The sequence below is a fragment of the Rhyacophila brunnea genome, unplaced genomic scaffold (genome assembly GCF_057557595.1).
Source record: "Rhyacophila brunnea isolate RB1 unplaced genomic scaffold, BYU_Rbru_1.0 scaffold_14, whole genome shotgun sequence".
NCBI lineage: Eukaryota > Metazoa > Arthropoda > Insecta > Trichoptera > Rhyacophilidae > Rhyacophila > Rhyacophila brunnea.
The window spans coordinates 23,846,343-23,872,593 of record NW_028232796.1 but is presented as its reverse complement, the minus strand read 5'-3'; the positions used below and the strand labels follow the sequence as shown (position 1 = coordinate 23,872,593).

At 30.8% G+C, this 26,251-nt stretch overlaps 1 protein-coding gene across 1 annotated transcript; it reads left to right on the top strand.

The window, feature by feature from the left end:
* The first annotated feature begins 1,116 nt into the window (after positions 1-1,116).
* On the top strand, positions 1,117-26,251 carry LOC147075763 (circadian clock-controlled protein daywake-like). The gene is made up of 5 exons (XM_085942064.1): positions 1,117-1,335; positions 12,163-12,403; positions 17,145-17,275; positions 22,329-22,481; positions 25,482-26,251. Exons 1-5 carry the CDS (start codon positions 1,260-1,262, stop codon positions 25,631-25,633), a joined length of 753 nt encoding a protein of 250 aa, XP_085798190.1. The 5' UTR covers positions 1,117-1,259; the 3' UTR covers positions 25,634-26,251.

Genomic DNA, 26,251 nt, shown 5'->3' with positions numbered 1-26,251 from the left:
TAATTAATTTAATGTTTACTCTTCTTTCGTGATACTACAGTCTGGGGTGGTTCTTTGCTGCCTCAATCAGATTCCACCACACATACTGATCCTTTGCTTTTATTAATCTCCAGTCGATTTCTCAAGTTTCTTAGTAAACCATCATCGTGTCCGGAAAATCGTACGAATGCAGTTGGCCGTATCACAGTTCACCGTGAGCTATTGTGTCAGAAACCGATGGCCGTATAGCATTCAGATAATAGTTTAGTGGATTACATTTCCCTACTACACCGCAGTAACTACGTTGAAATTGTTACAACTAGATACGCTGTAAAAATACAATAATAATTGTATTATTACATGTAGGTACTGACTGGTGCTGCCAATGACTGCAAATTGACGCAATGACAAACGGTTAAAACCAGAACTATTAACTATTAAAAGATGCGTATTTCTCAATAAAGATTTAGATTTCACAGAACAAACGCTAAACTATCATTCATTAATGTTGACGTCACTTGAGAGTGGGCTGATCATGCGTTGCTAAACAATGGCGAAGTAAGTCAGAAATTACAAATATTATATACCAACAGATTCTTTAGTAGATTTCCCGTTAGTACTCGAAATTGTTGTTTTGTTTTATTGGTGGAACCCTCAACATATTCTGTCGGCGCGTCGTATCTCTACTTCCCTAAATGCACCACTTTGTGCTTCTACCCTCTGTCAGTCTAGATTTAAGGGTATTGAGTTATCAAGGCTCATGGTGGTCGCTCGGAGTCACTCCTGTAGTTTACGGCATAATAATAATAATAATATACCTTGAAGTAGGAAGCGTTTCCATTGATTTATATCTTAACATTATTTTAAGATTATAATGAGGATATGAAGAATGCTTTTAATTCAGAAAAGAGGTATTTTACTATGTAGTAAAATACTGTCGGGCATTTGAGGAAAACTTTGCGTATAACTTTTCAAGTAACCGGTTAATTATATGTTTCGATTAATTATAATGGCGTAGCATAGCTGTCGGTTGACATTGAAATCTGTTTAAAAATTTTAATGTAGCACGATTATTCTCCATGTAATTTTAGATCGATGATACCAGGTACATAAATGTCTGTTGGCTGCAAATTTGACTATAAATTTGCCAGACTTGGTGATGTTCGAACGTTTTTCTTTAAATGTAACCACGCTCTGCTGAAACATTCAAAACATCACCAAGTGTATCGATTGAAAAACAATATCAGTTTTAGTGAAAGTGTTGAAGCGTTAATTTGAAAATGAATTCGTTAATTATCTACTCATTTTTACTTTTGGTTGTAGTTAACGTTGAAAGGATTCAGGGGAATAATTTGCGTAAGTAGAAAATACATATTATTATTATTTTAATAAATTTGTTAAATTATTAAAATAAATTAAGTACCTAATTGAGATTGAAAAAAGTACAAGTGACATATAATATTCTTATTAAAAAATAATTAGAAGCAGTGTTCACATAACCACATACCAATTTAAACTTGAAACACTATTTCTAACATCAAAGTAGGTATATTATAAACGGCTTTTTTCAGTACCTCAATTTCTAACCGGTGGCAGGCTCACTCCAAATTTTTGTTATAACGTACTTGCACTTGCTTATAATTATTTTTTTTATTTAACGAATAATTTACACGGTTAAAGAATGTATTATTATTTTATTGAACATATTATATAATTTGAAAACACTTCTGAGAAAATATATCCCAATATGATTCAAATCTGCAGGTGTTGTATTTTTTCCAAAAATATTTATTCTAGTGGTTATATTATATTATTCTCAGAAGTGTTTTCAAATTATGTATATTTAATAAAAGAATTTTGCATCCCTTAATCTTGGTAATTATTCCTTTAATAAAAAAATAGTTTATTAAACTATTAGCAAGTTCAAGTACTTACGTTATAACAAAACTTTGTATGATCCCGATACCGGTTAGTAATTAAAATAATTGTAATATTTTGTGTATAAAATACAAAAGCTGATTACCAAAAAGTAACGGAATTTTGAAAGCGACTCAAAGAGTATTGTAAAACTACTAGTTAACTTTGTCGCAATTGGATAAGATACGTATAATGGTTAAGTGGTGAGAGCACATGGGTGCGAGTCACGGGTGGTGCATGTATGAATCGTGCTGGATGTAGAATTTGTTCAAAACGATTTTTTTTAGTGGTTATATATTTATCAAAAATGTTTTAAAATTATGTATGTCCAAAAAGTAGTTATATCACATGAACATGGTGTGTACAAATATGTCGTTATTTTTATAGCAACCATACAAGTAATATAATTTGAATGTTTTGTCATGTTCTCTTTAAAACAATACAAACAGTAATATATGTATATATATATACTTACTTTACATTAAAATGTATTTTTTTTAATTGTAATAATTGAGAAATTTTTTTAACAAATATAATAATAATTGTTCACTTATTTAAAAGGCATACCTGGAGACAATTCCATATGTAGATATATTCACAAGCTTATTGAAGAAAAAACTAATTTCTGACTAAATAGGTAGGTAATGGAGTTTTTACCTACTTTATTGTATTGTTTTACTATATAAGGTAGAGTTAAGGGTGTTCGTTGTCAGTGTGTGTTTGCCTTTGGTGAGTGTACACGACGCCTGAAGATGCCGAAAGGCGAAACCCGGGTCGCAAAAAACGACTTAAATGGAATAGTACAGAGCTTGAATCCATTAGAATTTAAATTCAAATTCCATCAAGTACCTTCGGTCGAAAGTATTAATATTATTACATACTCATTGCGATATCGAGGAAAATTGATAATCAATTTAATAATGCATATCAGTAATTTATTATTCACGATTGTATTTCATGATAAATAACGTTTGATAACACGGATTTGTACGTTTTATAATTATTATAATTTTTAATACTTTACATATTTCTTGGCTTGAAAATAAATGGAACGGAATGGCTACCTTCGAGATTACCGCTCCGTCGTGTGAAAAATTCAAAATTGTGTTCTGATTATTTGTGAATTATTAAACCAAACGTTTTTTTTAAAGTTTAATTCAAAACTTGCCGCATTGATAACGTAGGTAATAGAAAAGAATAATACAATTTTTGACAGTAGGTATATTACGCACAGTTTTTTTCACCTTCGGTGCTGACAATGCTTGTCCAAATCTTCATCAGCTATACATGTCAGAAGATTTAACGCTGCCCACGGTGGACATATTATAATAAAACAACGAATACAGTTTAATATTTTCGAAAAATTATCGTGCTCTCCGATTCGTCAAAGTTTACATTTCGAGCACTCATTAGTAACACGAGTTGATTTTTATTTTTATGAATAATAAAATTGTTATTCTATAATAAAATATGAGTGCATAAGTGTATGTAGTAAGAAAATAATAAATTGTTTGAGTAAAAATCTGTAATGAAAATGTAAGACAATGAACCCTCTATTTGTCTGCAATAAATAATTAATATTCGCAAAATTTCACGCAATTTTCTTTGAACCTTTAAAGGTGCTTATTTTTCGCATCGGTTTACAACGCACTATAGCCAAGAATATGTGATATTATAATATTAATAATAAACGTACACAAATATATTAATATAGCTTAGCTATTTTCCTTAATACGAATTATTCCCTTTGTATCATCATTCTCTCAATTAAAATCTTTTCTGACTTATTATCAAAATTATTCAAAATAACGCATTCTTTTGTTTGTGAAATAGCGAACAAAAAATGTATCATTAGTTTAATAATTTTTTTTAAAAATAGAAGTAAGATTTCAAAAAACATTCTTTACCCGGTAATTAAGAATTCAACTTAAAGTTTTTATGTAAAGAGATATTTTATTATAACGTTTTTATTAGCTCGTATTCTCGTTTGTCCGTTGGTTGTTTGTCCAGTAGAAATCTTGCAATCGATTTTTAACTAACTTCTCGACTAGCTAGACATTTGAAACTTTTAAAATATATCATTGAGCAGAATTGAATTCATTTTCAGTTAAATCTGTTTTGTATGGAAAGTTATTTCAGAAAAATCCGTAAATAGTAAAAGACTATTATTGGTTGCTAAGGGGGTCCTAGCAACTAAATTATTAATATATACGTGCGTTACTATGGAAATCAAAATGAAATGTCAAAATGATATTTCAGTTTTCTATATTTGTTTGTTTGTTTTTTATTTACTTCATATCAAGTATATCATATGAGCATATTGGGCATAATAATTCAACAGAAAATTTAAAAACGTGGTATATAAAAAGTTCTTTTTATCTTGTCATTATTTACTCATTGAATTACTATTACTACTTCAGAATGAGTTAAATCAAAGTTTAAATACATTTTAAGTCTAAAAAGATGATGAAGATGATAAGATGTTATCGTTGTAAACAAAGTGATTTTTTCTCATCATATCAATGTCGACTAAATATGATTTAAAGCGGTAGAATTTGTAATACATAAAGAATTATATATAAATAAAATATAATTATCTATTGAAAACGCAAAAGCAACGATGATAGTACAATAATAATATATAAGTACCTATCATTATCTCGAAAAGTAAATCAATGCCACCAATGTTTATTTTTTATATCTATTAGATATTATTGTTAATAAAAGAGTTTTTTTTAGAAGAGCATAATGTTAAGATCGTATGTTTGGTATAATGGACTGCCCTTTAGTTTTATTACGAGAAGTATTGTCATTATATTCATACATGTGTACCGAATTTCGAGTCGCTAGATATGCGGAAAATTGACGAACCACCACGCTACGCTGTTCACACGGGCCAGGATATGGTTTTTTTGTCAGGATTTCCTTCGCATTAATTATTCTTATTTTGTTGCGCCAGAACTCATCTTTTACCCACCTCTATCAGCTACATAGTATTGCATTGGTCAGGGGAAGCCGCGTGAAAACTAGTGATAGGATTTTTTGGCTCCCGTTTGGGTGGTATAATCATGGCCCCCACATACTGAAGTGGGCCCCCAAGCTATGATCTTTGGCGGGCCCCCCTACCTATCGCTAAGGATAAAGGCAGTGTGATGCTCTACGGTAGCTTTTTTCAAATGGTGTACGCGGTTAAATTAATGTGTAGGTAGGCAGGTACCTATGTTTTAATACTTCCATTTAAATTATGGAGTTGTTGAGTATTGATACGCAATTAAAAATTGTATCGTACAACCACATAATTTAAAATAATAATATTATTGAAAGACAATAGCGCCGCAGCGGACTTTTTTTTACTAGTGAAGCAAATTTATGATCTGTGTTTATCTTATTTATCTGGTCGTCCCACCTCGCCGGGCCCCTCCTGAGCCCGGGCCCCCAGGCTAGGGCCCTATCAGCTCCCCTCCTGTGGGGGCCATGGGTATAATATATCTATATTAGAAATAAATTTATTACCAAAACTAATTGAGGCCATAATCAATTGTTTGTCCGCCCATTTTGTTATGAAACGATTTAAAGCCTACTTCCTAATTTGACATAACATGTAAATTTTTATCGTGACATAGAATATTCTGATATTTGACACCCAGCTGAGCGATTTCAAGGCGATTTCCTATATGATCATACATATTATCCAATAGAATTTCATATTATACCGGCAAATATAACATAATTATTGAACATTCAAGGATAAAACTATTTTGATTGTAATATTATGACTATAATAGTCGAGCCTTCTTTTCTTCCGATTTATACACGAAAGCACGTCGTATATAGCCTTGCTATAATATACATATTATTATGTATTAGACATAATATGACATTAAAACATGATAATATCATATTCATGATACCAACGGAGACGAATGCCTATTGGACGAAGGTAAATGATTATAATAATATACAAGACTAGAAAAAATCATATTGAAATAATTACAAGATAAAAAGAACTTTGTATATACCACGTTTTTAAATTTTCTGTTGAATCACATAAACTTGACAATTCTATGTATTAATAAATACTTTTTTTTGTACTTGATAGAAATACTGAATAAATATAGAATACTGAAATGTCATTTTGACATTAAATATTGATTTCCATAGTAACGCACGTACAAATTAATAATTTAGTTGCTAGGACTTGACACACAAGAAAAAATGTGTACTGGACAAACAAGAATACGAGCTAATAAAAACGTGGTAAAATATACGACGCCCAGCGGGATTTGAACGCTCGCCCATGTGGTCTACTAACTAAGCTATGCGCGTTCTATCTAATTGCGACCAAATTAACATTTTCTTTCAGTGGTTGTAGGTATGTTTTTCTGAGATGTTTTCAAATTATGAATGTTCAATAAAGAGTGTTACGTTATGTAATCTTGTGAATCATTCGTTGAATAAAAAAATAGTTTATAATAAACTATAAAATAATAATACTTAGTAAAAAGTTTCATCTTGTATCTTCGGAACCTTACGTAGGCAAATATTTCAAAATCGGATACAGACAATTTTATTTTATTACGCCCACGATGGGCGAGCGATTTACACGTCGGTTTGTAGTATCGTGGGTTCCAAGTTCGAATCCTGGGACTAGCAAATACTTATATTGTTTTTCAATTTGTGTTTGGACCTAATAGGTTGAGCAAGTGGCTAACATTCATTTCACGTTAAAACAAAAATCTGTTAATACTAACCTCAACTATGTGTTAGCCCATATAATTATGATCTTATAGGGATCGGGCATGGTCAAAAGAAAGAAAGAATCATGGAAATAGTCAAAACGCTGATCAAAAGGCAATATTTTAAAATCGGAGACAAACAATTTTATTTTATTATTAGTACCTACATAAATAAAATGCATATTAATATAACGATATTTTATATTATATACACTTTAGTAGGAAACATCAAAAGGGCTTTTCTACATTGAGGTATGCGGATACAATAATGACACAGTTTTGAGGGATTTGTAGGTAGGTATCTACATTATTAGTTATATTAAAATAATGTAATGAGCTTCTTTGACCATTGTTTGAATTCAAAATAATGAAGTTGTTCGTCTTAATTTGAACATTTTATAGAGAGAATATTGTGCATTTCAAAAATAGAGAGACGCCCTTTTGTTACTTACCTAATTACCTAAAAAATATTTAGGTATTTATTATATATGTATATATATATTTAACACTAGAATATACCATGAGACCCAATGATAGTAGTGTAATGAAAAAAATATATAGTAGTAGAAGTGAAATAATCAAACACCCGGGTGTTTGAAAAAATTACATAAATAAATTGTGACTGGTAAAGTCACGAAAGACCAGTGATTTTATTTTAATAATATGTGTTTGCTAATGACAATAAATAGGTAATTACTACATGAATTGTTTGAATATACTAAAATATGAGATAATAAATTGATATAGTAGAAAAAATAATTTGCTATGTTATGGGTAGTATTCTTGAAATTAGCTTTAAAGTTAACTCTATGGATATCCACAAAATTAGAAAGTTAAAGTTTTAAGCTAAGGGGCATAATATAATTTTCTCAATGAATTGATTGGTCTTTTAATTGATTGGTAACTGTAAATACGCCAAATTATTCATCAATGGTGAGTAAATGTGATGAAAATCAATACTATGGATAATTTGAATTAAAGTTATTATTTATATTCGCATTTCGAAATCTTCAGGTACCTACAACGCATATTCACGTATGATAATTATACAACGGGTACAGGCGATGTTTCGATGTCATGTTGGTATACTTGACGACTTTGTAGGTGTTTTTTTTTTTTTTTTTTAAAGAATGCAAGCATATACATTAAATTTGTTTATTTGTGAAATTTAATTGATTACAAGTAAACTATAATGTAAATAATTTAAAATTGTAAATTAGGCACGATGCGTGTGAGTATTATTTAGAGTTACATTCTATAGAAGCGGTCACAGAACAGAAAATAATTTCTGAGTTCCCCGGAAGCGGTATTAACGAATGGCAGCGTTCACACCAGAAGCCACCGCATGAATAAACAGAACATGAATAAAAATAACACGAAGAAACAGAACAGTGACAAAAAAGAACAATAACAAATAGAACTATGACCTTTCAAGAAACTTTTAATGTTGAAATTGTCGTATCTCTATAATATTATGTTGTATAGATTTTTAATACTACAGGTTTTCAATACGCCGTAAAAATCTAAATATTTAATTTCTGCATTCGTAATCGCTGGAAAGCCTCAATTAAACAAGACTCAATTCGGTGTTGCCAGCAAGCTAGGTATATCTCGTCTTAATCAATCTAAAATATTCATAATGCTTGGGTGACTAGGTGCAACTAAATAATGAGTTTAATAATATTTCTGTGGAGTTGTGCATGATTGTCAAAATCATGCAGATAAATTGAGGTTTTTACGCCGAATGGCCAATACGCCGTGATTATATAAATATTAAATATTTATATATATTTCGTTTATAAACTTATGTTTTATAAGTATCTAATTATAAAATAGATACGGCAAAAATGAATGTTTTATTTTCCCCTGGCTGTTTTATTTTGTCACTGTTCCGTTTTTTCATGTTCTGTTTTGTCATCGTTCTTTCTCTTTATGTTCTGTTTTACCATGCTCTGTTTTGTTCGGTTACCGATTTACGATAAATAGGGTTTGGAGCTGTAGTATGTATGGGCGACGTAGAAATGCGGTCGCCAAAAGCTACATCAATGTAGGCGCGAAAACTAAGTTTTGGCACAATAGTAAAAAAAATACTAATTAATACTGGGGCCGTCAAATTAGAAAATTGACGTCAAAGCGTATTACGATGTTGGCATATAAAATAGGGTCGCGATACGCAATCAATGACTAGACAATCTGATTTCCGTGTACTTACATACCTAGTTGATTGCGAAATTTTTAGAAATCGGAGAGAATCTTCTGATAAAAAAGTCAATTACAATCACGAAATTGGATTATTTGAAATATAATTAGGCATCGTCGAAATACTTCCTTAATTGTGATTGACTTCGAAAGATTATTATTCTCCTGTCAGTTGAAATAATATTGTACGCCGAATTTCGCTCAACATTATGTTATAAACTCATTATAATATGAATTATTAATATTAAATACTTACTAACAACTGTTAAAAAAACTTTTAATTTTAGTCATAAAGTTTTTGCGTGTTATGTAATTACTATATTAATATTACGTACCTATCTACTTAATAAAAAATATATATCGTAATCTGAAGATTCTGTAAATATTTTTTATATTATAAAATTTCGATTTTTTTTATTATTTAAGTGGTTTAATACTTGAACAAGTACTTGTAGTTGGAATGTTCGACATCAAATCAATAAAAAATTAATCATGCTCATTTGTTGTTAAAACAGTACAATACAATATGAAAAAAAACAGCAATATTATGCGTGTTGTTTTTTTAATGACTACTGTTTGAATATACATTATTTGACTTACCAGTTTATACACGAGAGGTAACGCGTCCCTTAGTAGGTATATTATATTTACATAGTTAATTTGTATTTATGTTGAAATTTCTATTTTTTATCCCCCTTCGAAAAAAACAAAGTGATTAGGCTTTAAATAATAACATTAAACTAATGTATTAATTTATTTGAAAAACATTATGTTGTCTTGCCTCGTTCAAAGTAAGAATATAAACCGCCGTAGAGAGTTGTAAGACCAGTTACATATTTAGTTCTGACATCCGGGAATTTTTGGTTCGATTTGACTTTGCAGATGAGCGGGAAAGAAACTTTACTCAGATCAGTTAGTATTTACATACTCGAACTATAATTTGTCTTAACATAATAATAATTATGAGAAAAATCAACGATTGGCGGCCGTTACATTTAACCGGTCATTTGGCTAATAAAAATCGGGGATTCTAAATATAACTATTAAAACGTATTCCAGTAATTAAAGAATTTTTTTTTTTTTTTTTTAAATATTTTTCATATTTTTTTATTGAAAAAATCACCTATTATAAAATCTAATAAATTCAACATTTCTGACTGATTAAAAGGAAGTGAACATAAGGAAATTGAACAAACATAATTTGATAACACCTTAAAACATAGATACATACATACTAAAAAAAAATTTTGAAAAAAAATAAAAATACGATTTGTGGGATCCGAAACCGCATTCATTGGATTTTGATCAATATGTTTTACTAGTTGAGCCACCCGTGACCTACCTAATTACGACGAAATTAACTAGTAGTATACACAAATGAAGGGATTATTAAATTTCGGCAATATTGGAAATCGGCTTATGTAGTTTGAATCAAGGTACCAATAATAGGTATCTACTTATCTTGATTCCTGGCGGACGTTTGGATATCTCAAAATTTTTGCTAGACGATAGCCCTGGTTAGTCATATAGTCAATCCAGATATATGTATATGTTGTACCTTCAGAAATGATTGATTCAAGGTTATAGACATACAGTAAATATTAATACATGGCAGCCCATGATGGCTGAGCGGAAACGTGTCAGCTTAAAATGACGTTGTCCTTGGTCCGAATACCGGGTCTGAAAAAATTACACGTTGTTCTGCAATGTGTTTTATTGTCACTCGGAGTATGGACCTATTAGTTTGAGCAAGTGGCTAACATCCATTTCTAGTAAAAACAAAAATCTGTTTGCGTTACACAACATAAATGTATTGCAGAATAGAGTATCGAAGAATTATAAAGCGTATTAGGTCACTAACAGATTTGTATCACGTCACCTGAACTCATATGTTAGAACCATCAGAAAATTTGATAATGAAAACTGACAGCCTGTAAAAATATGTAACATGAGCGAGGTGATTTTCTTGTGGGTTTTATACATTTAACCTGATCACTGACAAAGCCGAGTTATCTCGTCAAAGCATGTATGTCGCTTCAAGCCATGGACTAGTTAACTCGTACGTTCTTGTAATCGTCATAATTTCTGAATAAACTGTTTGTGTATATTTTCTAAACAATATTTATGATTTTAGTGTGAAAATATTCACGATAAACTCGAGAAATATGTTAATTTGGTTAAGTTTTCACAAATATTTATCATTCTGTTCCTATTTCATATTTATTAAGGGATTTATTTTATTCAAAAAATAGCTGGCCTACAAGTGTCACATAGTAAAAATTGGCTGGCGATGCAAAGGCTAAATACTAAGTAATACGACATTTCACACTTTTTTTCCCTATGGCGCGAGCTTATGGTGATCTCGCGTATGTTGAAGCAACGTGATACCCGTCTGTTTCTGCCTTTAATCTTTCGACGGGAAGGCAAATATATTGTATCAACATGAAATTTAACATTCGATGTATGTTTGGGAAAATGACTTTTATCATCGTATCATAAAATTTAAGACTCATCTCACACTTTTTACACCTGCGGACCACTGAAAATAGGAGAAACGTTTTGTGGACCGTCAACGCAGAATAAAAATATTATTGGTATGTAGCGACTATATTGCAAAACAATAAGTGCAAGAAAAACGTCTGGTCGCAGTTGATTTCATTACGTGGTAACAAAAATATAATGCATAAACACTTGCAGCGGGTATATTCTATACACAATACTGCTTTCGGCCGCTACGACGGCTAACTAGGGTAGGTTTGTATCAAAGTATTAGCATGTATTGTAACAATTATAATAGATTGGTTGTAGTTGTTCCAATAAGTGCTATATTTTAACAGCACCTCTCCTGGCTGTGATAAAATTTAGAACGAGATAGACAGTTTTGACTGTTTAGACGGCTAACTTATTGTAACAATTATAATACCTCAATACAAATATGTAATAAATACTATTAATTTATCACTTTAGTGGTTGATAGTCGCATTGTGTGTAGAATAGACCCGCAGGTGCACGGGTTTTGAATATTTTATTGGAATTTTAAGCATAGGCATTTGGACACCAAAAACTTGCTGACCACCGAAAAATTTTTGCGGACGACCTGTCACTTGCCGAAAACTTTAAAGTATGTAGTTGAGATCATCCTAAAAATGGAATGAAGCGTAATAGTATTGTCACAGAAAGGCGTTCTAATAACCTAGTACCACTTTACAATGAATTTATTTAATGTAGTAAAAATTAAATTTTGTAAAGTTTGTTTATTTATATTTCCAATGAATAATAAAAATGTCAAGAAAACCTTTGATAAAATTGTTGTAACCTTAATTTTTTCCAGCCCCTTATATAATACCATGCTCTCGAACGGATCCGAAATTGAACGAATGCGCGACGAGAGTGGCGAAGGCATCAAGCCAGCAGTTCGCCAAAGGAGACAAAGACCGAGGAATCATCTCCCTGGATCCACTCTTCATCAAGGAGATCAACGCAATCAATTCGGCGGGAGGTGGCGGTCTTAGGGTGGTGCTCAAAGACGTTACTCTCACGGGGCCATCTAAGATGGAGGTTAAAAAAGTCAGGTATGTAATATCATATTATTATAGCAATGGCGAAGGGTGACTTTTAGAAAAAGGTAGGCTGTGAAGTTTAGAGAAAAATAATAAATAATAAAAAAATAATATACTTGAAGATTCTGACGACAGATGGGTCAGTTTATTTTTTTAACTTTATAATGTCTTTAGTCTCTTAGAAGTTAGTCTTTAAATAATCACCTAGTATTTAGCCTTCGTCACTGGTATATAAGTAGAAACTTCACTACGCAAAATTAAATACGCATTTTACACATAAGTAATAAAATTAACCACTACACACATCAAATTCTGCAGACGTTTTTGAATAAATACACTTGAAGTTCAATTATTATTACTCATCTTGATTTGACATTAATTGCGGAATTTTGATAATGATTTTGAAGAGTGAAAAAAAAACACAAATTTGTAGACCGGTTTTCGTTTAATTGTCGATTAAGTTGTGGCCACATTGGTCACTGATAGCATCTAAAAACAAAAACCAGAAATACAGTAAAATGTAATTGATTTTGTTCTAATTATGAGCAATTAATTGTGAATATCATTAATTTGATGGATAACATTAAATTTGAATATTTTCACCAGCAATTTGTTCTATCTGATGTGCATTTATTTTAAATATATTGTCCTTGTTAATGGAGGTTGAATAATCTAATATAGGTTATTTCAGTGTGTCTCGAATACGTCATAACATTCGACAAGATAAGATCGTATCGTCACTGTTCTGGCAGAAGACACTAATTCGAAAAAATGACATATTGAGTTAGTTATACCAAAATGTTCCTTATTTCAAACTTTACCGTCTGGAAACCTTCTTAATAAAAAAACAGTCTTTATTTTAAAGACATCCTTTTTACGATTACTTAGTAAACTCAAATGATAGACCATTTCAAACAGTTTAACAACTTCAAAGTCAAATTACTCAAGACTTAGTATTCTCCAGTTAGTGTGTTCTGCCAGAACAGAGACGGTATGTTATATTATGGATGAGTGTAGTGCTATTGTCGTAAGATATATTTCTAGTAGGAAGATTTTAAATATATTATTTGATAATACAAAGGTTCAATTAGGTATAAATAAAACTTATCATATTTATGTATTACAGACAGATCTGATATTAATAATAACAATAAACTATATTATGTTGCATTCTCCTGATACAGGAAAATAGTCAAAATAGTCAAAATGAAGATCAAAATACACATATTAATTGTTTTATTCGCAGGTATAGATTATTTTTCTACAAGTTATACGTAGGTTAAGTTAAAAATAATTACAAGATAAAAAGAACTTTTTATATACTTACAACGTTTTTAAATTTTCTGTTGAATTTTTTATGCTCAATATGCTCAAACTTGTACTTGATATGAAGTAAATAAAAAACAAACAAACAAACAAATATAGAATACTGAAATTTCATTTTGACATTTCATTTTGATTTCCATAGTAACGCACGTATATATTATTAATTTAGTTGCTAGGATCACCCCCTTAGCAACCAATAATAGTCTTTTACTTTTTACGGATTTATCTGAAATAACTTTCCATACAAAACAGAATTAACTGAAAATGAATTAAATTCTGCTTAAAGATGGCTAAAAATTCTAGATAGCTAGAATAAAAGATTTCTAAAAAGAATGCATTGGCATCGTGTTCTGATATATTCTAAAAGTTTCAAATGTCTAGCTTGTCGAGAAGTTAGTTAAAAATCGATTGCAAGATTTGTACCGGACCAACAACCGCCGGACAAATAAGAATACGAGCTAATTAAAACGTTGTAAAATGATCATATTTATATATTACAGACAGATCTGATATTAATAATAACAATAAACTATATTATGTTGCATTTTCCTAATACAGAAAAATAGTCAAAATAGTCAAAATAAAGATTAAAATACACATATTAATTGTATTATTCGCAGGTATAGATTATTTTTCTACAGGTTAACATAATAACAAATTAAAGTGAATTATTTTTTATTGATGTTCGTATTATCAAATCTACATTTATATTAATTGCTATTTTCAATCATGTATGAATCTTTATTTTCATTTTATCAGTCGGAAGATTTTAAAATGTGATTAATTAGCTTTCGAAATTTGTGTTTTTATACCTATACCTTAATAATGTTTTTTACAGGTGCCATTAATGTGTTAAGTATGTATAATGAAAATTGTATACCTACACATTGAACATAACAAATAAAATATTAAAATTAAGAAATCGATGTAGATTTCATCAGTACTTTCATACAATAAATGCGACAGGATACGAAACCCTTTTGCAACCAATGCCGAAAATTCTATAGAAGCGCTTTTCCTATAAATTCGAGAGGAATTTGTTGAATTGATAAACGACGGGACGCTAAAACTGAAGTTCGCCGATGTTCCATTGGTTATTTTCTGGATTTCGGTTAATAAAAAATATCCTCGGATTTCCAACAAGGCTATCGCAGTTCAGCTCCCATTTTCGAGTCAAAAAAAGTCGCCCGCGGCGCTATTTTACTACGCTAGTAAGTATTAATATTTTAAAACATGTGATTGTAGGACACAATTTATTATTATTGTATCAATACTCGACAAGTAATTATTCCTAACCCGACAACTAACCATAATTATATTAAAAGAATATAACCATACAAAAAGTCGCTAAACATAAAATCAAAAACATTAATTTTACCTCGAACACTATTTGAAAAACGCTATTTCAGAGTATCACACTGTCTTTAACCATAGCGATAGGTAGGGGGGACCCCCAAAGATCTTGGGCTGGGGTCCCCCTTCAGGATGTGGAGTCCATGTTTTGGTGTATAAATTGTTTTACGTGTGGTGTGCCGCGGAATTATGGGAAGACCTTTGGTGTGCCAGGAGTAGGAAAAGGTTGCGGAGCACTGTTATAGACGACCAATAAATTAAGTATTACAACGAGTATTGCAATACAACGATAGTTACGCTTTCATAATTTTTTTATTCCTTCATTCATTCGCCGCCCTTTATAATGTACCACCCCTATACAACGCATGCCCAGATTATCCCCACGGGACGTCACTGATTTTATATCACTACAGTATTATTCATATTTTCCATAATACATAATAGGTCAGTAAAATCAGGCCATGTCAAAAGGTGGCAGTTTGCCCCAGGCCTCACGATTTTAGGTGTCACAATTTTTTAAACTCTTTCCCAAAAATGCATAATTTTTTATATTATATACATAACGTTTATTATTTTAATTATAATAATAAAAGGAAAGTATTTTAACAATAATAGTTATTAAAACTGTAATTAGATTAGAATAAAAACTCCAAGTCGTGTTACTAGAAGCTATTAAAAGGGGGAGACGCATGCCAGCAGAGAACCTAGCGGAAATATAATATAAATAAAAAGGATTTCAAGTTATACACATTTATATTTTTTTAAAAATCGATGTTTTTTAATATATATACAAAAAATATTAAAACGATGAATTAGTCAAAAATCTACACCACATAAAATCTAAAACTTAAAAAACTAAATTTTGATAATAAATATGGCCATAAAATATAATGTAATAATATGATTTGACCCTGCAACGAATTCACATTTTATTACATTTTTTTACAATTGCCAGTTTATCTTTAAATTTAAAAAAAATAAAAAATCTTTTTAGTGTTTTCAGATACATATTTATTAATTACTACAGTTGAAATTGTAAATTATCAAAACAAATCTCAAATTGCAAGCTTCGTATTTTTCCGTTAGGTGCCTCTTTTCGCCTCTGATAGTATAAGCATTTAATAATAATTATTGTCTTACGTTTAGGTTTTTGGTTGTAGCCAGGTTTTTAGCTTGACCTACCGTTGACGTCTAATATCGCCAAACACGCGATGTAACGTAGCAAGGCTCTCTTTCCAATGCACTATTATTAGTTTTCTTATTAAATTGACTGTCTAATTTTCCATAATGGTAGAGTAATAGTATTTTTTCCAAGGGAATCTGTCAACTATCTGGAAACCATACATATAACATACTTATTACTCGGAGACACAATTTGTACATTTGCCCAAATCATAGTTTTATAATAGATTTAAAATATATGTACTAATTTATTTATTTATGACTATATTAATTACCTAGTTATTTCAAATGTGCATCGATATAAATAAAAAAGATTTCAAGTAAAACAAATTTTTATTTTGTAGAAAAAAAAGTTAGATATCTACCTTATTAAATTTCAGGTTGGTAATAAACTGCACCTAGGGTAGTCGACCGTTTCTGAAGCCACGGTACATAAAAATGGAAACATATATTTTTTTCAATGACTGTTTGATTCAGTGCAAGGTTTCAATGGTTGGGTGAATGGTTAACAACCATTCCTCGTAAAAAGCTGATAATACAACATTAACTCTATGAAAGTTTATATACTCCGCTTAGGAGCGAACATGAATTTTTTTTCGTAATAAAAATAAAAACGATTCGACTTTCTATAATAGTTTTCTACCTAATTTTATTTTTGAATAACAAAAAAACAATATCAAACACGTTAGAGGGTTAGACTATCATTGAAAAAAATTCACGAGAATATTATGTTTAATTGCATAGTTTATAATTTCGTGACTAGATGTCCCTAGTAATACTACATTCTCCCTAAAAATGAATCCACGGTTACTGGTTACCTGCAATTACGTGTGTATTGTAATGATAATATTATAATATTATACTAAACCTTCTACTTATTTTTTTATTTCAGTATCGACTATAAAAACCTGAAGGTAACTGTGAAGGCTTTTGGTGACATACTCCTGGACTCCGATTACGATATGAATGGTCGTCTGCTCATCATCCCTATTGTAGGAAAGGGAAAATCCAAAATTGCACTGTGTAAGTTCATTATCTTTTATAATATGAATATCGCTGTTTTCAAAAACCTCGTAAATATACCTATTGTAACCTTATTTATTTAGTGATTTAATGGAGGCAATAATAGGCCGAAATACGAAAAATAAATTGAACTTACAATATATCGACGTATCGAAATAATTATGTAAAAACTATTTTTTTTAATAATTCATCGTGTTTTATATTTAAAAAAAAAACACGATTATTATAATAAATAAAAGAATGACGCGTAGAACTTCATTTTCTAGTTAGGTATATCTGCTTACATATTGCTACTGTATAAGCCTTAGTTAGAAGATACATACTACCTACCTACATAGTATCTTTATTTTGACTAAATCTCTAATTATTATTGAAAACCAAATATTTCAAAATATATAGGGTCAAAATATTTTTTTTATCGACAATTCATTTTTGCACTGTCTGGCGATGATAACAATAACAAACATTCACACAATTCATGTGATACGGATGTGACAGTTTCTTCTTGGATAAATATGTTAATTCTTTATATACCTAGTTTAAAAATACAATAAATGACGTTTTGGAACCAAAATTATCGATCTATTGCGTGTGGTTTAGAAAATAAATACTAAAACATACTAAATCGGGACAAAATAACAAACTGGCCGGGACTTCAGGACCCATCGTAAAACCGGGACAGTCCCGGTTAAACTGGGACGTATGATATGCTTTCTAATAACTGTATAAGACATCGGGAACATCAGTTGTTTATTCTAACAAGGTGAATAACCAACCTGACACTTGTGATACCAATTGGTAGAGCAATGGCTTCTTTGATATATCGATACCCAAAGCATTAAAATGTATTAATACTGGGTCAGTTTAAGACACTTAATAAATTCTTTGCTAATTTTACTGTAGTTCTCACTCCGTATTGCTTAATTTGTAACATAACTTAATAAATTATAACATGCGTTAAAATAAATGTTTTTCTAGGCAAGTGTATCGATTTTCGTTTTTACTATGTTTTTATTAAGTTAGGTTAAAACATACTTAGGTAAATTATTTATTTATTTATTTAGAAAAAGAGTATTACGGCATTACAGCGATTGGCCAATGCGCCATAATACATACAAATATATAAAAATATCTTAATTACAAATAACAACTACTATAACAAGAAAATAAAAAAGACAGCATGACATGTAAATATTAAAGAAACATGATAATATTATATACAATTATAAATTTAACCTATTTAATACGTCCACAAACATTATATAGTTAATAAAAAAACAAATCAACCTTTATGGTGCCATCAAATAAGCTAATTGCACGATATACAGCATCATGAAACATAACATCTGTCCTGCGACGAGGTATCTTTATTATTATCGTTATTAAACTTAACAATGCTGGAATATCGCATTATAATTGCTAATTGAAATAATAATTAATTGGTTTTATATTTAACGTATTTTCCAGTGGTGCACTATGGATTTAATTTGGGGGGGAGGGCAAGGAAGATAATATAAATTAGTCTCATAGGCTCTTTTTCTTCTTTATATAAATATTTTTTACATATTTTCACAATGCACGGTGGTATATTTTTACAGTTTCTCCTAGTTTTTATTAAATTGAAGGCATAGTGGCGGTAACCATTCAGCTTGTCATCAGCGACTGGCGGATTGGAAGTGACTAACAGCGACCATGCTGGACATATGCGTCTAGTATGCTAAAATATTACTCAAATAATATCGGCTGTGCTACCCGCTTAGTCTAGAGAGCTACAATATTAATGCCGAATTCTACTTTTTTTTAACTATTAAAGCTAATTTATGATGAGTGTTTATCTCACTTATCTAGTCAACCCGACACGCTGGGTCCACCACAGCCGGGGCCTTCAAGCTAGAGCCCTGTCAGCCCTCCCCAGCCATGATGACCTACACCACTCCGGAATTCGGGTGGACACCGAGATTTTTTGACAGTTCCATTAAAGATTGGGTTTCTAAAAAAACCCGACATTAGTGTTTCAAAATTGTTCTATTAGAAATTAAAATCAAAGAAATTTTTCTAAAAAGGGTGCTGGAGAATAATTACAAATCATTTTTTTGCCGTGTTTTTATTTGTCTATGCTCAAGGTATAGTTTCCTAGTTGCCTTTCAATTTCAGTGTTTAAAATCATTCTGATAATTTTCATGTTTGGGGGGTGCCAGGGCCCTCTGTCCCCCCTGGGTGCGCCACTGGTATTTTCTATATTATACCGATGAATTAATTATAAATTATATAACTATATATGCACGCATAATATTGCTTATAACTTATAATAAGCGATCGAATTAGTTATGCAAAAAAGAGTTACGCAGTAGATGGTTATTTTTCCTTGATAATTGGTATATTTCATTTGTGCATACTAATAACTTTGGTTTTGTTGTTAAGGAAAATTGAAAACTATTTACATGTATTTTATCCACAATATGACTTCCTGCGTGTGTTCCCAGTGACGTCCCGTGGGGGTAGGCAGATTGAGCGTCGCTTGGGGGCGGCAGTTATTCGAAGGGCGGCAAATCGAGGAGAATCGTTTGTTATACATAAAAATAGCTACCTAAACTTAGTAATAATGAAAAAATCTTTCCATTAAAAAAATCAGCTCACTGGTTGGAAGCAAAATGTATTAATTAGCATACAAGGTTTAACAGGACTGTATTTTTTTGTCGGTTCGCGATATCTAGTTTACTTCCGTTGTCCTTGGACATCACGTCCTTGATGACCAGCAATGACATGTGCAGATTTGCGAATTATATTTTAATTATAGGTAGGTACATACTTACCTAATTAATGTAGATACCTATACAAAAAGTTTTGAAAGTTGTCAGGTGTATTTTTAAATGTATTTGAAACCATGAACTCGCAATATTGTCAATTGAAGTAGAGATGACATTTACCTAAATTAAATTTTGTGGTAAATTTTGTTAGTAATGTACTAGTATTTCTTAAATATTGGAGTCATGGAAGGATAATAAAAAAAATAATGTTTAAAAATGGGTTGGCATTTTGGCGCTGCCTAGGGGCGGTATTTTGTCTAGGGACGTCACTGTGTGTTCCCTTTGGATTTTACAAGTCAACAGATCGCCACTGTATACCTACCTATATTATTATTATCATTTTACAAACTCGCCAGATGATTTTTCATTCACATAAAATAGCGAAAGGCATACATAATATCATTAATAAATCATAACATAGTTATCTATTTATACTATAAGTGAAGAATTACCATTTAATTTAATGTTGCACACATGTCAAAAACATATTTACCTTTTTAAAGTACTTAATGATTCTATGCTTAATGGAAAATCTCTATTAATTCATGCATTATGCATTCAATATTAAATAAATTGGAAATTTCACACATTTTGTTTGAATTTGTCTTGAATTTGTCTGACTTGATTTTGTAGTAATTATGTTAGAACTATAAACAAGGGATAACATTGTTTACAACTAAAAATATTTCTACCATAATAATAATGTTACAATCATGTTACTCAGCATTAAATTAGTGACTCATTTTAATATGTACGTTTTGTTGTTAAAACAAAACATTAGAGCAATAATAATTGTCAGCGTTTCCTTTATCATAACAAGATCAGTAGTGTTTGTTTTGATTGGTAATTATCTATTGTAATATATGTCCTGCATTAATATAGATAAGAAGGACAATCTATGAATCCACACTCAACTCATTGAGTCCGTCACGAGTAATAGTACATCCGTTATTTCACTTGAACCAAGTCTCTCAGTGAATTCTTATAGTTAATCTCTCAATCATCTCGATCTGACCAGTACAAATCACCAGTACGATAATCGCTGGGTGATCCTCGCGATTATAATCTCACGTCGTCATCCTTGTTATTGTATATAGTGTATTCCTGTATCAACCAATAAACTCTCATCTCAACAACCAAGCAACAACGACCGTCTATCTACCACCACATCACCATACAGCCAAATTAATTATAAGATAATCCGTAGTACCAGTGTTTCGTATGTCCACAAAGAACACTTTCAGGAAAACTTAATTTAAGATGGTTCATTACTTTGTTATTAGGAATTTAAGGTTTCTATAATTCTGTACTTTAGAGCTGAAAGTTTGTAAGTCACATATTCAATATTATGCAGGGGAGCAGTTTTAACCACAAACAATCAGTCAAATGTCTCTACAAATGAAACTTTTCAGATATCCTAATTTTTTTTCCAAATTTGTAAATTGTGAAGGTCATTCGAGGTTAGATTTTTTTAAAATTAATTCATAATTGGGAAATTATTGGACTTCAGCACTGTCTGCTCTAAAGTGTCTATTGTATAATTTCTATAATAGTAAACATTTAAATATGTAGTAAAACGTACATGATAATATCAATTAAAACTATATTGTTGTAATAATAATGAATATAGGTATATTTTGCTATAACACACTATGCAAACATAAAAGTAATAATAAAAAAATAAAAAAATAACAATAAACTTGTGTAATATTCTATAAATTTGATGAATTTTTATTTTCAGATATTTTTTGCTTTATAAAGTTTATACAATATTATATTGTGCATTCAAACCAAAATGTTTCGTCTCCACGGACATAATATCAGATAACGGTTTATAATATTTTAATAGTTTAGATTCAAATATATTTAAAAGTAAATTGGTACTGAAAGACATAAATCTTTAGCTAAAAAAACTGTATGTAATTTATTGTACAACATCGTATAGGTCTAATACATCATACTAAGTCGGTGATAAAAAAAATATATTTGAGATGATTAAATAATGCAAAACATCAACACAATTTAATATAATATTGCCGTTTTTTAGATACACACATAACTGCAATGTATTAATACAAATTACTAACCATGACTGGAAATTTTTTTCGTATTCACTCAAGTGTTTAAACATTGTGCAAAATAACAAAAAATGCCTATTAATGAGGTTGAACATTTTGCAAATAAAACAATTAATATAAATCATAAGATGTCCTCATGATTAATTGATTTCAATTACATTTTTTCAGATGATAGCAAGATAACATATACCTTCTTCCTTGAACTCGTGAAAGGGAAAGACGGAAAAGAATACGGAAAATTCAAGAGTGACACAATTGCTTACAAAATTGGAAGAGCGCACTTCAAGCTGGATAATCTCTTCAATGGTGATAAACTTCTTGGTACGATAATTCTAACTATTTAAAATTTGTTGAAAAATACCACAATTAATGGTCTGCATCAGAAGTATGCTTGAGTAAATGTGTTTTTTCACACTTTCGCTTATCTCTATAATATATAGATACAAAAACAATTATTATAAAAACTTTATTATTAGATAATGGCGATTATAGTTTTTTTTTTACAAATTATCATTTAAATTTATAAACCTTTTTGTTTATTTAGTCTAATAAAATTTAGCGATTCTCAACGATATAATATTATTATTATTATTCAATAGTGAATTATCTCAGACATTCTCTTATTAATTAAATGAAATAATGATTAATCACACAATAAAAGGATATTTGATTTTATGACATATTATTCAAGGCATTTTTGAATTGTTTTTTTTTATATTACCGAATCGCAAAGTAAAAAAGAATCTTTATTAATCGAACTGAAAACCTTAGTGCGCGATGCAAAACCATTTGGATTATATTCGCAATAAATACCACCCAGTTTTGTTACTTTAGCTCAACTTAGTTAGGCGTGTCTTGTATTTTAATGGTTTCGCTCTGGTTCGTTTCCCTTTTCCGTATATTTATATCCTGCTATTTGACGTAATTATTATGTATGTATACTGTAAGCGACGCAATCTAAGTTGCCGATATTGTCCTCTTAAATAAAGGTACGTATATTAGGGACTTACGTTGCTCCTAAGTATGTCTCTGCATCGCGCTTTTAGTGGTTGTTGTACATAATGTATTGATAGTGTGTAGACGGCATCTTTACTTCGTTGTTGTGCGCTAGGTTATATTATAATATATGGGTAGTAACCAGCGTTGCCAACTTAGCGTTTTCTTGCCAGATTTAGCATTTTTGAATAGGCATCTAGCTTGTAAAATTTATATTTGGAGTATGGTGTTAAATCTAACGTTTTTCGACACCGCAAACAGCTTAAAACTGCTCATAACAAAGCTAGAATATTAGACCAGATTTGCTCAAAAATCAACATGCTGGTATTACGTAATTTACATCTAACTAGAAAAAATACCTGATGGCAGCGTCCCTCAGGGGCAAGGGGCCCTGGCACCCCCCAAAAATGAAAATTATCAGAATGATTTTAAACATTGAAATTGAAGGCCAATAAACCATACCTTTGGGCTTAGACAAATAAAGACGCGGCAAAAAAATGATTTGTAATAATTCTGCAGCACCCTTTTTAGAAAAAATTCTTAGATTTTAATTTCTAACACAAAAATTTCGAAACACTAATGTCAGGTTTTTTTAACACAATCCCTAATGGAACTATCAAAAAATTCTCGGTGTCCACCCGAATTCCGGAGTGGTGTAGGTCATGGCTGGGGAGGGCTGACAGAGCTCTAGCCTGGGGGCCCGGGCTGTGGGGGGCCCGGCATGTCAGGTTGACCAGATAAGTGAGATAAACACACATCATAAATTAGCTTTAATTGTAAAAAAAGTCGCCTGCAGCGCTATATATTTCATGACCATGAACATTTTCAATTACTTATATAATTGTGCAATTTATTTTTTATTATTATGTGTCGATACTCGACATCTCTATTATTAAAGTAGATGTATTAAAAATAGCCAATAATTCACTGTATAAGTACCCTTAATTTGAACTGAAACACAATTTGAAGTATGTTAATGTAGTTTTTCACACTGCCTTTAATCTAAGCGGTAGGTAGGGGGCCCGCCAAATATCGTAGCCTGAGGGCCCGTTTCAGGATGTGGGGACCATGGTGTAGGTACACCGAGTGCGATAGACAAAAGACCGATAAACGAGAAATTAGGCTGTGAAGCAGAAAAAGATCCAATGGGAGTAATTTACATTCTCCTCCTTGGGCCCCCCCAATATTAAATCCTGGGTGCGCCACTGGCGTCCCTTGTCAACATTCATTCAAGACATATACAGATAATATCCGTGCCTCTATGTTGATAATTAAATGATAGTTTGTAGACACTTTTTCAATTTTGAAAAAAATTAAGCGTTTTATTCTGTCATAAGGCTTATTTTTTTACTCTATCTGACATATTTTTGTGAATAACAGTTGGAAACACTGGTAGTAGCTACGACATAGGTATACACAGATTAGTTCAGCTTACATTCTTTTTATAAATATCTAATTATCTTTGTACGTTATTTCTTCTTGTTTGAATATATTGATTTATAGTTTTTTAGCCTATATAAATGATGGACTCTGGACAAACATAGTTTTTTTAGTTATAGGTGAAGTGTAGTGCCATGGAAGTTCTGCTCTCTATCATTAATGATGTTTTAATGGTTGAATTATTTGATTTTTTGAACTCAATTAGCCGCTTCAACAATTGATTATTTAAAATTATTTTTGGCAGTGAGTAACATTGTTAATAAATCCTCGTTAACCTTGACATCTAATATTCTGATACCGTTTAAGTGAGTACATTAGGACATCTAGTAAAATAATTTGAAGAATCATGCAACCGCAAGTCGCTTAGAGTCATAACTCACATTTTCCAATTTTGTCATTTTTGAGTTAAATATACTAAGTGATTCTAAATGCATTAATCTATATAAATAAAAATAGTTGGCTATCAAAAGTCACTTTAAACCATCTAAAAATCGTTGACAAAGTTAACTGTTGGTGTCATAACTCACATTTTTCAATGGATAATGTGAGTTTTGTTATAAAGGCCTTTCTAACCAATCAGGGAGATCTATTTCTCATAGCGTGTTGTGTCTCTGCAGTCTTAGGAGTATTATATATATTAAAAAGTGTAAATCGACTCACTCACTCTTTATCCAAGGGAGTTCAATACTTTTCTTCTAATTACAAAAAAACAATGCTCTGGTGGTTTTTTGCGATTATCTCAAAACTCGATTATTAATATCAAAACTTGTTCTGGTACGGTCACAATATTGAAGCTTTTAAAATATTAATTAATGGTTGTTTTATATTGGTTTTTATATTGTGAATGTTATACTGTTATAATATTTGTAATCGTATTATTTCCAGGTGAGAATACCAACAGACTATTGAACGACTCCTGGAAGGAAGTCATCGACGAATTGGCACCACCAGCCGCAGAAGCACTTCGTCACGCAGTCGCCAAAGCAGTCAAAGCATTCCTGAAACTCGCGCCATTCGACGAGATCCTCTTGCCTTGAAGATACAATAACTTCAAGCTGTTTCTTTTTAAGTATTTGCCAAAAACTGTTAATATCATTGCAAATTTCAATTGGTCGTAGTTTATGTAGATACAGGAAATATGTAAATAATGGTTTTTTAATGACATGATCCAAATTAATATTTCGTGACACAAAGAAAAATCAATAAAACGAAACATCGAGGATGTTAAGTCAAAAAAGCTAATACAATTATTATTTAACACTTTCACGTACGCGCTTTTGACTTAGAAACTAGAATACAGATGACAGTTAAATATATTTTCATAATAGAGATGTTCAATAAGTATAAAAAGATCACTAAATCTTGATGTTATGATATGTAATAGATAGTCTCTATCGTACATCATTTTAAGGCTCTAGTTTGCTTAGCATTTTTGGTCATAGTTAGAATTGCAAACACACTCTGCGATATTTATATTAAAAAGTATTTTCTTAACACAAAGCAAGAACGCGGAATATTTTAATAATCGGCCCCTGTTTGATACCGCTGATTAGTGATACATTATTTTAGTTACCACCCTGAAAAACCGTGCAGTAATGGCTGACCACCAGTCCTGCCAAAATCAATTATTGTTAAAATTACATTTATTGAATTTG

What these genes read in the sequence shown, in the direction of transcription:
- LOC147075763 (XM_085942064.1), top strand. Translation starts at nt 1,260, where the DNA reads ATGAATTCGTTAATTATCTACTCATTTTTACTTTTGGTTGTAGTTAAC. An exon ending in GATTCAGGGGAATAATTTGC is followed by an intron (nt 1,336 to 12,162) that starts GTAAGTAGAAAA and finishes AATTTTTTCCAG; the next exon opens with CCCCTTATATAATACCATGC. An exon ending in ATGGAGGTTAAAAAAGTCAG is followed by an intron (nt 12,404 to 17,144) that starts GTATGTAATATC and finishes TTTTTATTTCAG; the next exon opens with TATCGACTATAAAAACCTGA.